At 47.2% G+C, this 12016-nt stretch overlaps 1 protein-coding gene across 1 annotated transcript in view; it reads right to left on the reverse strand.

Annotated features, from left to right (window-relative positions):
- sncb (synuclein, beta) overlaps positions 1–11779 on the reverse strand; it is a gene marked incomplete at its 5' end in the record, with an annotated part of 30151 nt that extends 18372 nt beyond the window's left edge. Inside the window, 2 exons of the mRNA XM_084332163.1 lie at positions 1547–1576; positions 11659–11779. Coding sequence (XP_084188289.1) covers positions 1547–1576; positions 11659–11779 — 151 coding nt within the window. The remainder of the gene's footprint in view (positions 1–1546; positions 1577–11658) is intronic.
- Positions 11780–12016: the final 237 nt, after the last annotated feature.

The raw sequence follows: 12016 nt of genomic DNA on the forward strand, positions 1-12016 counted from the left end.
ACACACACACATTTTACACTGTACATTGGAATATTGACAAAGCCTTACTTGGTCATTTACTGTACAACTAGGTTAGGACATTTGTAGGGGCCAGTTTCGAATTGCAGTCTCACGTAGGTGTTTTTTGAGAGTGTTTTTGAAGGTGGGTAGTGATTCACATTCCTTTACAGCTTTAGGCAGGGCGTTCCACATTGATGTGGCATAATTGCGAAACGTGTTTAGTCCCTTGTTTGAGCCGAATCTGGGTTTTACATGATTTGTGGAGCTCCCTCTGGTGTTGTGATCGTGGTATTCACTGACCTTTGGGAAGTATTTTGACATGTACATGGGTACCTTGGTCGCGTAGTGTATCTTGTAGACCAGGCCCATTGCAAGTTGCTGTACTCTGTCGTCTACTCTAAGCCATCCTAGGTTGTCAAAGTGGGCAGGGGTGAGGTGGGTTCTAGGAGTCAGGTCAAGTAGTAGTCTGACTAGCTTGTTTTGAGATGTTTGTAATTTGTTTTTTAGTGCCTTTGAGGTGCTTTGGTACCATGAGGTGCAAGCATAGTCGTAGTACCCTTGAATGAGTGCTCCTGCTAGAGTCTTCAGGGTATTCTTGTTTACCAGAGAGGAGATCCGGTACAAGAATCGCGTTCGTTGGTTGACTTTTTTTATTACATTGGATGCCATTTTGTCACAGGAAAGATTAGCCTCTAGGATGGAACCCAGGTAGGTAATTTCATCTTTCCTTGTGATAATATTGTCACCCACTGTAACCGAGAAGCCGTCGGTCTTGCTGAGTTTGTTATTTGAGCCGAAGAGAATGGACTCTGTTTTGCCCATGTGTAATGATAGTTTGTTGTCGGCGAGCCATATGCAGATTTTGCCTAGTTCCGAGCTGAGGGCTTTTTCAACCTGTAACTTGTTCTTGTCAGAGACCAGCAGGGCTGAGTCGTCCGCAAACAGGAACAAGTTGCAGTCACAAGCTGACGACATGTCATTTGCATAAATTAGGAATAGTAGCGGTCCTAGTATGCTTCCTTGTGGAACACCACAGCTCACTGTGAGGGGGGGGGATAGGGTACCGTTTACTTCCACCATCTGTTCCCTCCCCTCCAGGTAGGATTGTATCCAGCTCACTGATAAACATCATCATGATCATCATATATTAAATAAGTAATATATTAACGGTTGAGTTCCTGGGGAGCGAACCCAGGACACTCACATGGGAGGCAAGTGCCTTTACCTGTATAAATATATTACTTATGGCTATAACACAATGTACATTGTGTACCTTTCTTACTGTGGTCAATTAGTACATTATTTACGTTTTCTGTTGCGCGCACACACACACACACACACACACACACACACACGCACACACACTATACAAACACGGTTGCGCTAAAGGCCATACGGCGACAACAGACTAATCTTTCTGCTCAGTTTAAGGCCAAACTCTCATTTTCTAATCAGTCGTAAGTGTCTTGTCACCGTAAAGTAACTAAGCCTCTTACTCCTCCAACCGTATTGATGTCACCGTCTGGCTTCTAGAGAGCTAACTTACCTGAGCCAACGCTGTCTTTGGCCTTGCTGCCTGTGGAGAGAAGAACAAGACATCAGTGAGGAAAAACATACCTTTTTTAAAGTATTTAAAGTTGCACTAAAGTTGAGGAAATAATTACTCGATAAACAGTAATTTGGCAATTCTTAAAATAGAAATCTATTTTCTTTATGAACCAAAGCAACATCTTATTTGAGGCAGTACAAACCAAACATAGACCCAGAAGATACTTCTTAACCCTTTCACTACCACACTACAGAAGGTTAACCTAACCGGCTGTAGTGTGGTAGTGAAAGGGTTAACCTTCTGTAGTGTGGTTGTGAAAGGGTTAACCCTTTGTCATGTGGCAGTGAAAGGGTTAACCCTTTGGCAGTGTGGTAGTGAAAGGGTTAATATTATATGTAACTAAATGACAGGCCCTGACACATGTAAACAACACAGTGGTAACAGTAACTGTCCTGGTAGGTGTCGAACTTCAAACGGTGTTCCAGTGACCCATTCTTCCTCTGAGGACAGATCGTTTAGTTAGTTGTTAAAATAACTACATGCTACGGCTTTAAACAGAGTGAACCATAAAGCTGGTTTCAAAGACAGTTCTATTTGCCGTCTCTATAGACCTGCTGTTATACCTATTAGGAAGTACACTGTACTGTAGGGGTACACTGTTCTGAGGCCATGCATAGTGTATGTAAAAGAATATTCATATCAGACTGATCTGAATGAGCACCGGGAGCTGTGATGTTTTGGGTTCTCACTGTAAGCTGCTTGGAACAGACTGTTCTTCCAATCATTCATTTATTGATGATTCATGGGGGCAATCTGACTCTATAATATCTTGTATTGTTGTCAGGTGCATGTTACTCATGTAGCACAAGACAAAATAACTGAAACCACAGTTCAGAAACTACAGTCTGAATGGCTTTAACCCTTTCACTGCCACACTACAGAAGGTTAACCTTTTACTATCACACTACGGTTAACCTGCTGTCGTGTGGCAGTGAAATGGGTTAACCTTCTGTGTATTGTGAAAGTGTTAACCGTTTGGTAGTGCGGCAGTAAAAGGGTTAAACAAACCGCACTCCAGCCAGAGGTCAGTCCTGTCTATGTGGACCACTGGTGCGGATCACTCAACCTTACTGTCATCCTCTATACTGTCCAGCACTCACGTCACTCACTGGTCCCTGGGGGCCTCTGAGAGCCCAGTAAGAAGAGGGGGGGGGGGGTGATGAGGTATAGAACTATAGATCTCGTTCACAAAGCAGAAGCCCTACAGCAACACATGCATCAGGCTGAGAGATGCATCCATTTAAGAGCTGCAGAGGCACTGACACTGTGCTGCGTATCTGGATGACGTGGATCGAGGACTAGAGGACTAGAGAGGCTATACACGTGTATGGTGGACTAGAGAAGCTATACATGTGTATGGTGGACTAGAGAAGCTATACATGTGTATGGTGGACTAGAGGACTAGAGAAGCTATACATGTGTATGGTGGACTAGAGGACTAGAGAAGCTATACATGTGTATGGTGGACTAGAGGACTAGAGAAGCTATACATGTGTATGGTGGACTAGAGGACTAGAGAAGCTATACACATGTATGGTGGACTAGAGGACTAGAGGACTAGAGAAGCTATACACGTGTATGGTGGACTAGAGGACTAGAGGACTAGAGAAGCTATACAGGTGTATGGTGGACTAGAGGACTAGAGAAGCTATACACGTGTATGGTGGACTAGAGGACTAGAGAAGCTATACACGTGTATGGTGGACTAGAGGACTAGAGAAGCTATACACATGTATGGTGGACTAGAGGACTAGAGAAGCTATACACGTGTATGGTGGACTAGAGGACTAGAGAAGCTATACACATGTATGGTGGACTAGAGGACTAGATAATTAGAGGAGCTGCATGATCGTATGGTGGACTAGAGAACTCTAAGCCTAGAGGATCTATACAATGTATTGAGGACTGAAGGACTAGAAGACCTGTACAAGTGTATGGAGGACTAGAGGAGCTGTACAGGTGTATGGAGGACTAGATGACTAGAAGGCTATAGGAGTTGTACAAGTGTATGGAGGACTAGATGACTAGAAGGCTATAGGAGTTGTACAAGTGTATGGAGGACTAGATGACTAGAAGGCTATATGAGTTGTACAAGTGTATGGAGGACTAGATGACTAGAAGGCTATAGGAGTTGTACAAGTGTATGGAGGACTAGATGACTAGAAGGCTATAGGAGTTGTACAAGTGTATGGAGGACTAGATGACTAGAAGGCTATAGGAGTTGTACAAGTGTATGGAGGACTAGATGACTAGAAGGCTATAGGAGTTGTACAAGTGTATGGAGGACTAGATGACTAGAAGGCTATAGGAGTTGTACAAGTGTATGGAGGACTAGATGACTAGAAGGCTATAGGAGTTGTACAAGTGTATGGAGGACTAGATGACTAGAAGGCTATAGGAGTTGTACAAGCGTATGGAGGACTAGATGACTAGATGAGCTGTACAATTGTATGGAGGACTAGAGGACTAGAGGACATCACACCACGGCCCTCATTTATCAATAATGCGTAGAAAGTGTTCTATTTTCGTTCCTAAACACGGAATTTAGAATGTCTCTACGCACAGAGAAATTGGGATTTATCAACCGTGCATGCACAGGTCCTACGCACACTCCGTGTTGATAAATACCACTTACCGTCTATGCTCGTGCATGATTGTAAGCATTTGCATACTGAACCGCCCTTAATGAACCATATATGGCCATGAAACACCCCCATGGAATGTAGAATAATGGACTAAGCGGACTTGAAACTTCACTGAGAGCGAGTCCTCCGTGATCAATCTCGCTCTCAATTTTTTTTCAACAGAGGTCATCTATTGACCAACCAACAAAAAATGTAAGCTAGAAAGCATTTCGTTGTGACCAATCTTATTTGGAAACATGACACAAAATAATAGTATTTCGCTTTTTATTTTAAACAATATTTAATCGTACGGCGGCCGGGTAGCGCAGCGGACTAAGCGTCTGTCTACCACCGCAGATACACTGGTATCGAATCCGGCTGTCAGCGGTGCCTCCGGCTTGGCCGGTCGTCATACAGACACAATTGGCAGTGTCTGCGGGTGGGAAGCTGGTGGGTGGTGTTCTGGTCGTTGTAAACAGCGACTCCTACAGGTAGGTCAGGGCGCCTGCACAGCAAGGGAAGGAGCTGGTGAGGGTAGTGTGACCCTCCCACGCGTTACACTTCACCAATGAGAGTCCGCGCTGTCAGGTGAAAAGAGGCTGCTGGCTGTCTTCCTATGTATCGGAGGAAGCATGTGATAGACTTCAGGGCTCCCTAGATGAACAAGTGGGGGGCAAATGTGCGCAACGACCAGGAAGGGGAGGGGGGAATTGGCATAATGACTAAAATTGGGATGGGAGAAAAATACAGAAAAAAATAGGGGGAGAAAAAAAAAAGTGGATAAAAATAAATATATATTATATATTTAATCGAGTTTGGAGGTCGGTGTTCTGCGTCAGCCCCCCCCCCCCGTGCCAAACAAGCAGGCCAGCTGCGCTCCAACGGGCTCTTGTTCGCGCGTGAGCCGGTTATAATTGCACTCCTGTTGGGTTGTTCGTTGGGTTGGTCAGAATCATTAACTATGGCTTCAGTGGATAACCCCGATCACCTGCACTTAAGCGATATTTTAATTACAGATACCCCAGTAATAACATTACAATTGAATTCAATACAATGCGTGCCTTCCTCCCGGTCACCAGCAACGACATGTATCAGTCAAATGCGCATCGCAACATTGAGTGGAATCCCTTTCTATTCACATAACTGAATTTGTGATGGAGCTTTAACAGCTACATGGGTGGTACAGTAACAGTCTATTGCTCGATCCATCTCCAATATATCACGATGGACCGTGCCGGTGGCCAAAGACCCGAGGGTGGAGAGGACTTGAATGTGCATGGGGTGGCATTTGTGCGTTTTGTTCCACGCTCAAATTTGGGTCCCAAATTGCGGTACAAATCAAGGAGAATGTGTCTCGGGTAGCGGACTCTAATATTATGTTCTCTCGGCAAATAGACTGTCCTATCTCTGAAAACAGCTCCCCACGGAGCGCAGTCAGCACACCCTGTAGTATTCCGATAACGCTATATAGATATGCTATTTATAGGGTTTGACAATAATTACACCAATGTCGCTATTTTACAATTAACTATAATGAATTACGGGTCATACCGAACATGTCAGTGTTGAAACTAATGCATGAAAGCTTATTTCCGTGTTGCAGTTTTCTTATTCTACCACTGGGCGCCATATATGCACGGTCTGAGCTGTGCGTATATATACGCACAATCTCAAGCACACGTTCAAATTGATAAGTCCCACACTTTGCTTAGAAATGATTGTACGCACGGTTTACGCACATATCTGTGCGTACGCACCATTGATAAATCAGGGCCCAGGTCTTTTAAACAGTATGACCAGGCTTACAGGACATCACACAATGTCTTTTAGTTTCTCAAGGTGTGTATGAATCACGGCTGGAAGGGGGGAGGGTGGGACCAGAGACACAACATGTGCACAGCATTTCTTGTTACACCCCTGGGCACAGTTATGGAATTATCGATTAAATCATATCTCACAACTCACAACCAATATCTTCTCAGAAGGAGGTGGGGGGGGGGGGGGTCCATGGCCTGTTACACATCAACCTGGGGTCTTTGACACGAAGAAGGTTTTGAGAACCACTAGTCTGGAGCAGGGCACCTTCCTCGTCCTCTCTGACTGCTCTGCTCAGCTGGGTGGGCGGTCCGCAGCAGCAGCTGTTAAAGGTGGGCCACGGACCTATCAGCTCCCTCTCGCCCCTCCTCCACGAAGGGCCTTCGAGCGAATCACATGCCGCTTTCTAGGGCACAGCACCAGCAGCACGCTCAGCATGCAGGAGGGGGCAGAGGCACGGGGCTACACACGCACGCCTGTCCCCCCCCGCAGCTCTACGGGAAGAACCCGAGCCAAGCTGCAGCATGGACGCATTGGACGGGGCCAACAGAGACTCGCCTGCGTGCGTTTAGATCACAGCCCACAGAGATTTGAACCCTTTCACTACCACACTACCAAAGGGTTAACCCTTTCACAATGCAGATTGTTAACCCTTTCACTACCACACGACAAAGGGTTAACCCCAGCAGGTTACCCCTTTTTACTGCCACACGACAAAGGGTTAACCCTTTCACTACCAAAGGGTTAACCCTTTCACTGTGACAATACAGAAGGTTAACCATTTCACTGCCACACAACAAAGGGTTAATACTTTCACAACCACACTACAGAAGGTTAACCCTTTCCCTACCACATTACAGACGGTTACAGCCGGTTAACCATCTGTAGTGTGGTAGTGAAAGGGTTAAACCTGTATTTATTCTCGAAAAGGGACGTTGAGGTTTTACCCTCGTTCGCAACACACGTTTGGTTTTGGTGATGATGAGCAGAGAGACACGCTGCCATCTTTGCCTGTATCGTGTGTTATGTGTTGTACTTCTCTCGTTGTAAATGAGAGCTCGCTCTCGGTGATCCTTCGAGATTAAATAAAGATCGAATGAATATCTGGGATGAGGATCGAGAAAAGAGGGTGGAGTTTCACACCGGTCAATTGGATCCGCACTTGTTCCGAACTGCTCTGCCTCGAATAGATACATGTCTCTCATTTGGAACAAAAAATATATATAATAATAATGAAAATAACAGTCAAATAAAAATCTGAATCAAGAGTCAGAATCACTTCAATCGCTGATGTTGTTTGGAATTTGACCTTGTTGTGACTAGAATTTGATGAATTTTGTGACAGTAATAATGCATTGGAATGGGATTATAAAAGGCTCCTTGTGTAATAAAATAGTAAATCCATCAGAATAATCTCCAGATTTCTATCCTTAGTGAGAGACGCTGCTACTTGCAGTGTTGTAGTACTCGGCTGATTTTCAGGACTTGTGACTCGACTTGGACTTGAGCACTGATGACTCGGACTTGGACTCAAGCATTGACTGCATTTGGACTCGGAAGATGCAGAGGACTCGGACTTGTTAATTGATAAATACAGTTATTTATTTATTCAGACTCGGGTAGGGACTCGACTCGGACTCGACTCTGGCTCTTTGGTGACTCAGACTTGGACTCTGACTCGAACACTGGGAACTCGAGACTCGAGATGTAGTGACTCGACTACAACACTGGCTACTTGGATGCCTGGATGGCTGCTCAGAATGTGCATTCATTCTGGAACCTCCTCTACGGACTAGTTATCGATAAGACAAGATAAGATATTCCTTTATTGATCCCCTTGGGGGCATTCAGACTAGGTATCAATTAGTGTGTCACTATTCACTATTATTACTATGTTCTATATTCATTACTATTGCTATTATTAGCTCTTCTGCCTGTACCTCCCCTCCCCCCTGCTGCTATGACACCTGTATCTCCCCTCCCCCCCTGCTGCTATGACACCTGTACCTCCCCTCCCCCATGCTGCTATGACACCTGTATCTCCCCTCCCCCCCTGCTGCTATGACACCTGTACCTCCCCCTCCCCCCTGCTGCTATGACACCTGTATCTCCCCTCCCCCCCTGCTGCTGACACCTGTACCTCCCCTCCCCCCATGCTGCTATGACACCTGTATCTCCCCTCCCCCCCTGCTGCTATGACACCTGTATCTCCCCTCCCCCCCTGCTGCTATGACACCTGTATCTCCCCTCCCCCCTGCTGCTATGACACCTGTATCTCCCCTCCCCCCCTGCTGCTATGACACCTGTATCTCCCCTCCCCCCATGCTGCTATGACACCTGTATCTCCCCTCCCCCCCTGCTGCTATGACACCTGTATCTCCCCTCCCCCCCTGCTGCTATGACACCTGTATCTCCCCTCCCCCCCTGCTGCTATGACACCTGTATCTCTCCTCCCCCCATGCTGCTATGACACCTGTATGTCCCCTCCCCCATGCTGCTATGACACCTGTATCTCCCCTCCCCCCTGCTGCTATGACACCTGTATCTCCCCTCCCCCCATGCTGCTATGACACCTGAATGTCCCCATGGGGATTAATAAAAGAACACTTGACTTGATACCTTAGCTAATCAGACCTTACTGTCTTTGTCTCGGTTGGCGGAGGGTTCGGGTTCGACGAGAAGTCGCCTAAAGCCAACCAGAGCTCATGTTCATCACACCTCTGGTCGCCTAAAGCCAACCAGAGCTCATGTTCATCACACCTCTGGTCGCCTAAAGCCAACCAGAGCTCATGTTCTGTTCATCACACCTCTGAGAGTACGAGTGCTGATCTGACACAGTGCTCACGTCACATGCTAAATGGTGCACTTATATAGCAGCTTTTATCCGAAGCGCTTTACAATTTGTTCCTCACATTTGACCCAATCACGGCGGAGGCAACCATGCAAGGTGCCGACCTGCTCATCGGGAGCAGTTATTATAAGAAGTTGTTCTTAATTGACCTGTGTGGTTAAATACAGGTTAAATAAAAGAAAATCCAAATAATGACTGTGCTCAAAGCGTGTCTTTATGAATGTAAGATATAAACAATACCACTGGAACCTACTGAAACGATAACTGTGGCTGGTAGCTCCTTGTTTGAGGTCCCTAAGGTATCTCTGATTGTGGCTCTTGCTGACTGGCCTGAATATAAAGGAGAGAAACACAGAAGCCTGGAGGGGCCTCTGGCCACTCGCTGAGACTCTGCCTCACAATCTGTTTCCATCCAACTCGCAGACATGTGACCTGAATCTGCTGGCTCCCCCGAGGACCAAACCACCCCACCCCCCTCTCTCTGTCACCACTCCCAGCCTCCTCTCTCTGTCACCACCACCCCCAGCCTCCTCTCTCTGTCACCACCACTCCCAGCCTCCTCTCTCTGTCACCACCCCCACCCCCCTCTCTCTGTCACCACCACCCCACCCCCTCTCTCTGTCACCACCCCCAGCCTCCTCTCTCTGTCACCACCACCCCCAGCCTCCTCTCTCTGTCACTACCCCCAGCCTCCTCTCTCTGTCACCACCCCCAGCCTCCTCTCTCTGTCACCACCACTCCCAGCCTCCTCTCTCTGTCACCACCCCACCCCCTCTCTCTGTCACCACCCCCAGCCTCCTCTCTCTGTCACCACCACTCCCAGCCTCCTCTCTCTGTCACCACCCCCAGCCTCCTCTCTCTGTCACCACTCCCAGCCTCCTCTCTCTGTCACCACTCCCAGCCTCCTCTCTCTGTCACCACCACCCCACCCCCCTCTCTCTGTCACCACTCCCAGCCTCCTCTCTCTGTCACCACTCCCAGCCTCCTCTCTCTGTCACCACCACCCCACCCCCTCTCTCTGTCACCACCCCCAGCCTCCTCTCTCTGTCACCACCCCCAGCCTCCTCTCTCTGTCACCACTCCCAGCCTCCTCTCTCTGTCACCACTCCCAGCCTCCTCTCTCTGTCACCACTCCCAGCCTCCTCTCTCTGTCACCACTCCCAGCCTCCTCTCTCTGTCACCACTCCCAGCCTCCTCTCTCTGTCACCACCACCCCACCCCCCTCTCTCTGTCACCACTCCCAGCCTCCTCTCTCTGTCACCACCCCCAGCCTCCTCTCTCTGTCACCACCCCCAGCCTCCTCTCTCTGTCACCACCACCCCAGCCTCCTCTCTCTGTCACCACCCCCAGCCTCCTTCTGCAGGCCGGCCAGGTCAGAGGACACAGGACCTCCACACTGTCCTACATCACACTGTCCCCTACATCACACTGTCATACAGAACACTGTCCTACAGAACACTGTCCTACAGAACACTGTCCCCTACATCACACTGTCCTACAGAACACTGTCCTACAGAACACTGTCCCTACATCACACTGTCCTACATCACACTGTCCTACAGAACACTGTCCTACAGAACACTGTCCTACATCACACTGTCCTACATCACACTGTCCTACAGAACACTGTCCTACAGAACACTGTCCTACATCACACTGTCCTACAGAACACTGTCCTACAGAACACTGTCCCTACATCACACTGTCCTACAGAACACTGTCCTACATCACACTGTCCTACAGAACACTGTCCTACAGAACACTGTCCCTACATCACACTGTCCTACATCACACTGTCCTACATCACACTGTCCTACAGAACACTGTCCTACATCACACTGTCCTACAGAACACTGTCCTACAGAACACTGTCCCTACATCACACTGTCCTACAGAACACTGTCCTACATCACACTGTCCTACAGAACACTGTCCTACAGAACACTGTCCAGCTCAAATCTTTAAAGAAAGCGAATGCTTCTAGTTGTTCCATTGTGTCCTTGTTCTAAAAATAAAATGCCGGTTAATCAAAGGCTCCATTGACTTTACTAAGTGGAACAAAGGTATATTGATCAATTTACTGACTGACTGGTAGATTAATTGATCTGCCCACTGCTCTGTTAAATTGCATCCACCGAGGCAGAGCATTCGCCATTCGGTCACCGTATGGGGCTCCTCATTGTGAAATATCAGTTATTTCATAATACTCTGATAAATCTGACATTTCATCACAATGTGTATCATGCCTGCTGATGACAGCATTATTTATATCCACTTGAAAGGTGTAAGACAATGGGAGTTTATTAGGCCTATAGTATAGTCTGATGCCATGCTATGTTAATGTGGAACCACTCTAAACCTTTGTTCCTGAGGTTTTCATAGCAGCTCTAAGAAAACGTCACTCAAATGAGAAACCATAGTATAGAACCGTTCAGCATCCATGGGGGGTAGAAATAAGAGCGTTTACATAATTTTAGGTGTAACATGCTGCTAACACGTCAAGCCACTAGTCTTAATTTATGACAGAGTGGGGAGCAAAGCCCCACCTCTTATCCAGCCAATCAAGACGATTTACAATTTTCTCTGGACCTATGGGGGGATGCTGTGATGAATAAAACATCCTCAACGCTGATTTGTCACCTGTTACATGAAGCCAGAGAAGACGATCGGACGGTGCCCATATATAGACGCGTGCTTTGCATCGATCGATATAATAATATATCTGCATGGTACTGTATATTATAGATAGACCATCTTACCGACAAACATCACTCCTTCTTTAGTCTTCTCGGCTGCAACGGCGACGCCTTCCTTGGTCTTCTCCGCGGCCACCGCCATGCCCTCTTTCGCTTTAGACAACCCCTTCATGAACACATCCATCTTGGCCGAGCTACTGTGGAGAGATGGAGCATATAGTCAGTTATCTGTTGTAGAGGCTTTAACAACCCATTCTCCGTAGTGTTTGTGCCTTGTGTATTGCATCACTTCTAATAATCATGTAATATGAATAAGTAGCTCAACATTCATTCATTCATTCATTCAACATAGTTTAATTTAGTCTGAGCACCATTTCTACAAAGAGTCACACCGTGGTGGAGGATGGCTGCCTGCCTGGCT

The sequence above is a fragment of the Notolepis coatsorum genome (assembly GCF_963971535.1).
Source record: "Notolepis coatsorum genome assembly, chromosome: 16".
Lineage (NCBI taxonomy): Eukaryota > Metazoa > Chordata > Actinopteri > Aulopiformes > Paralepididae > Notolepis > Notolepis coatsorum.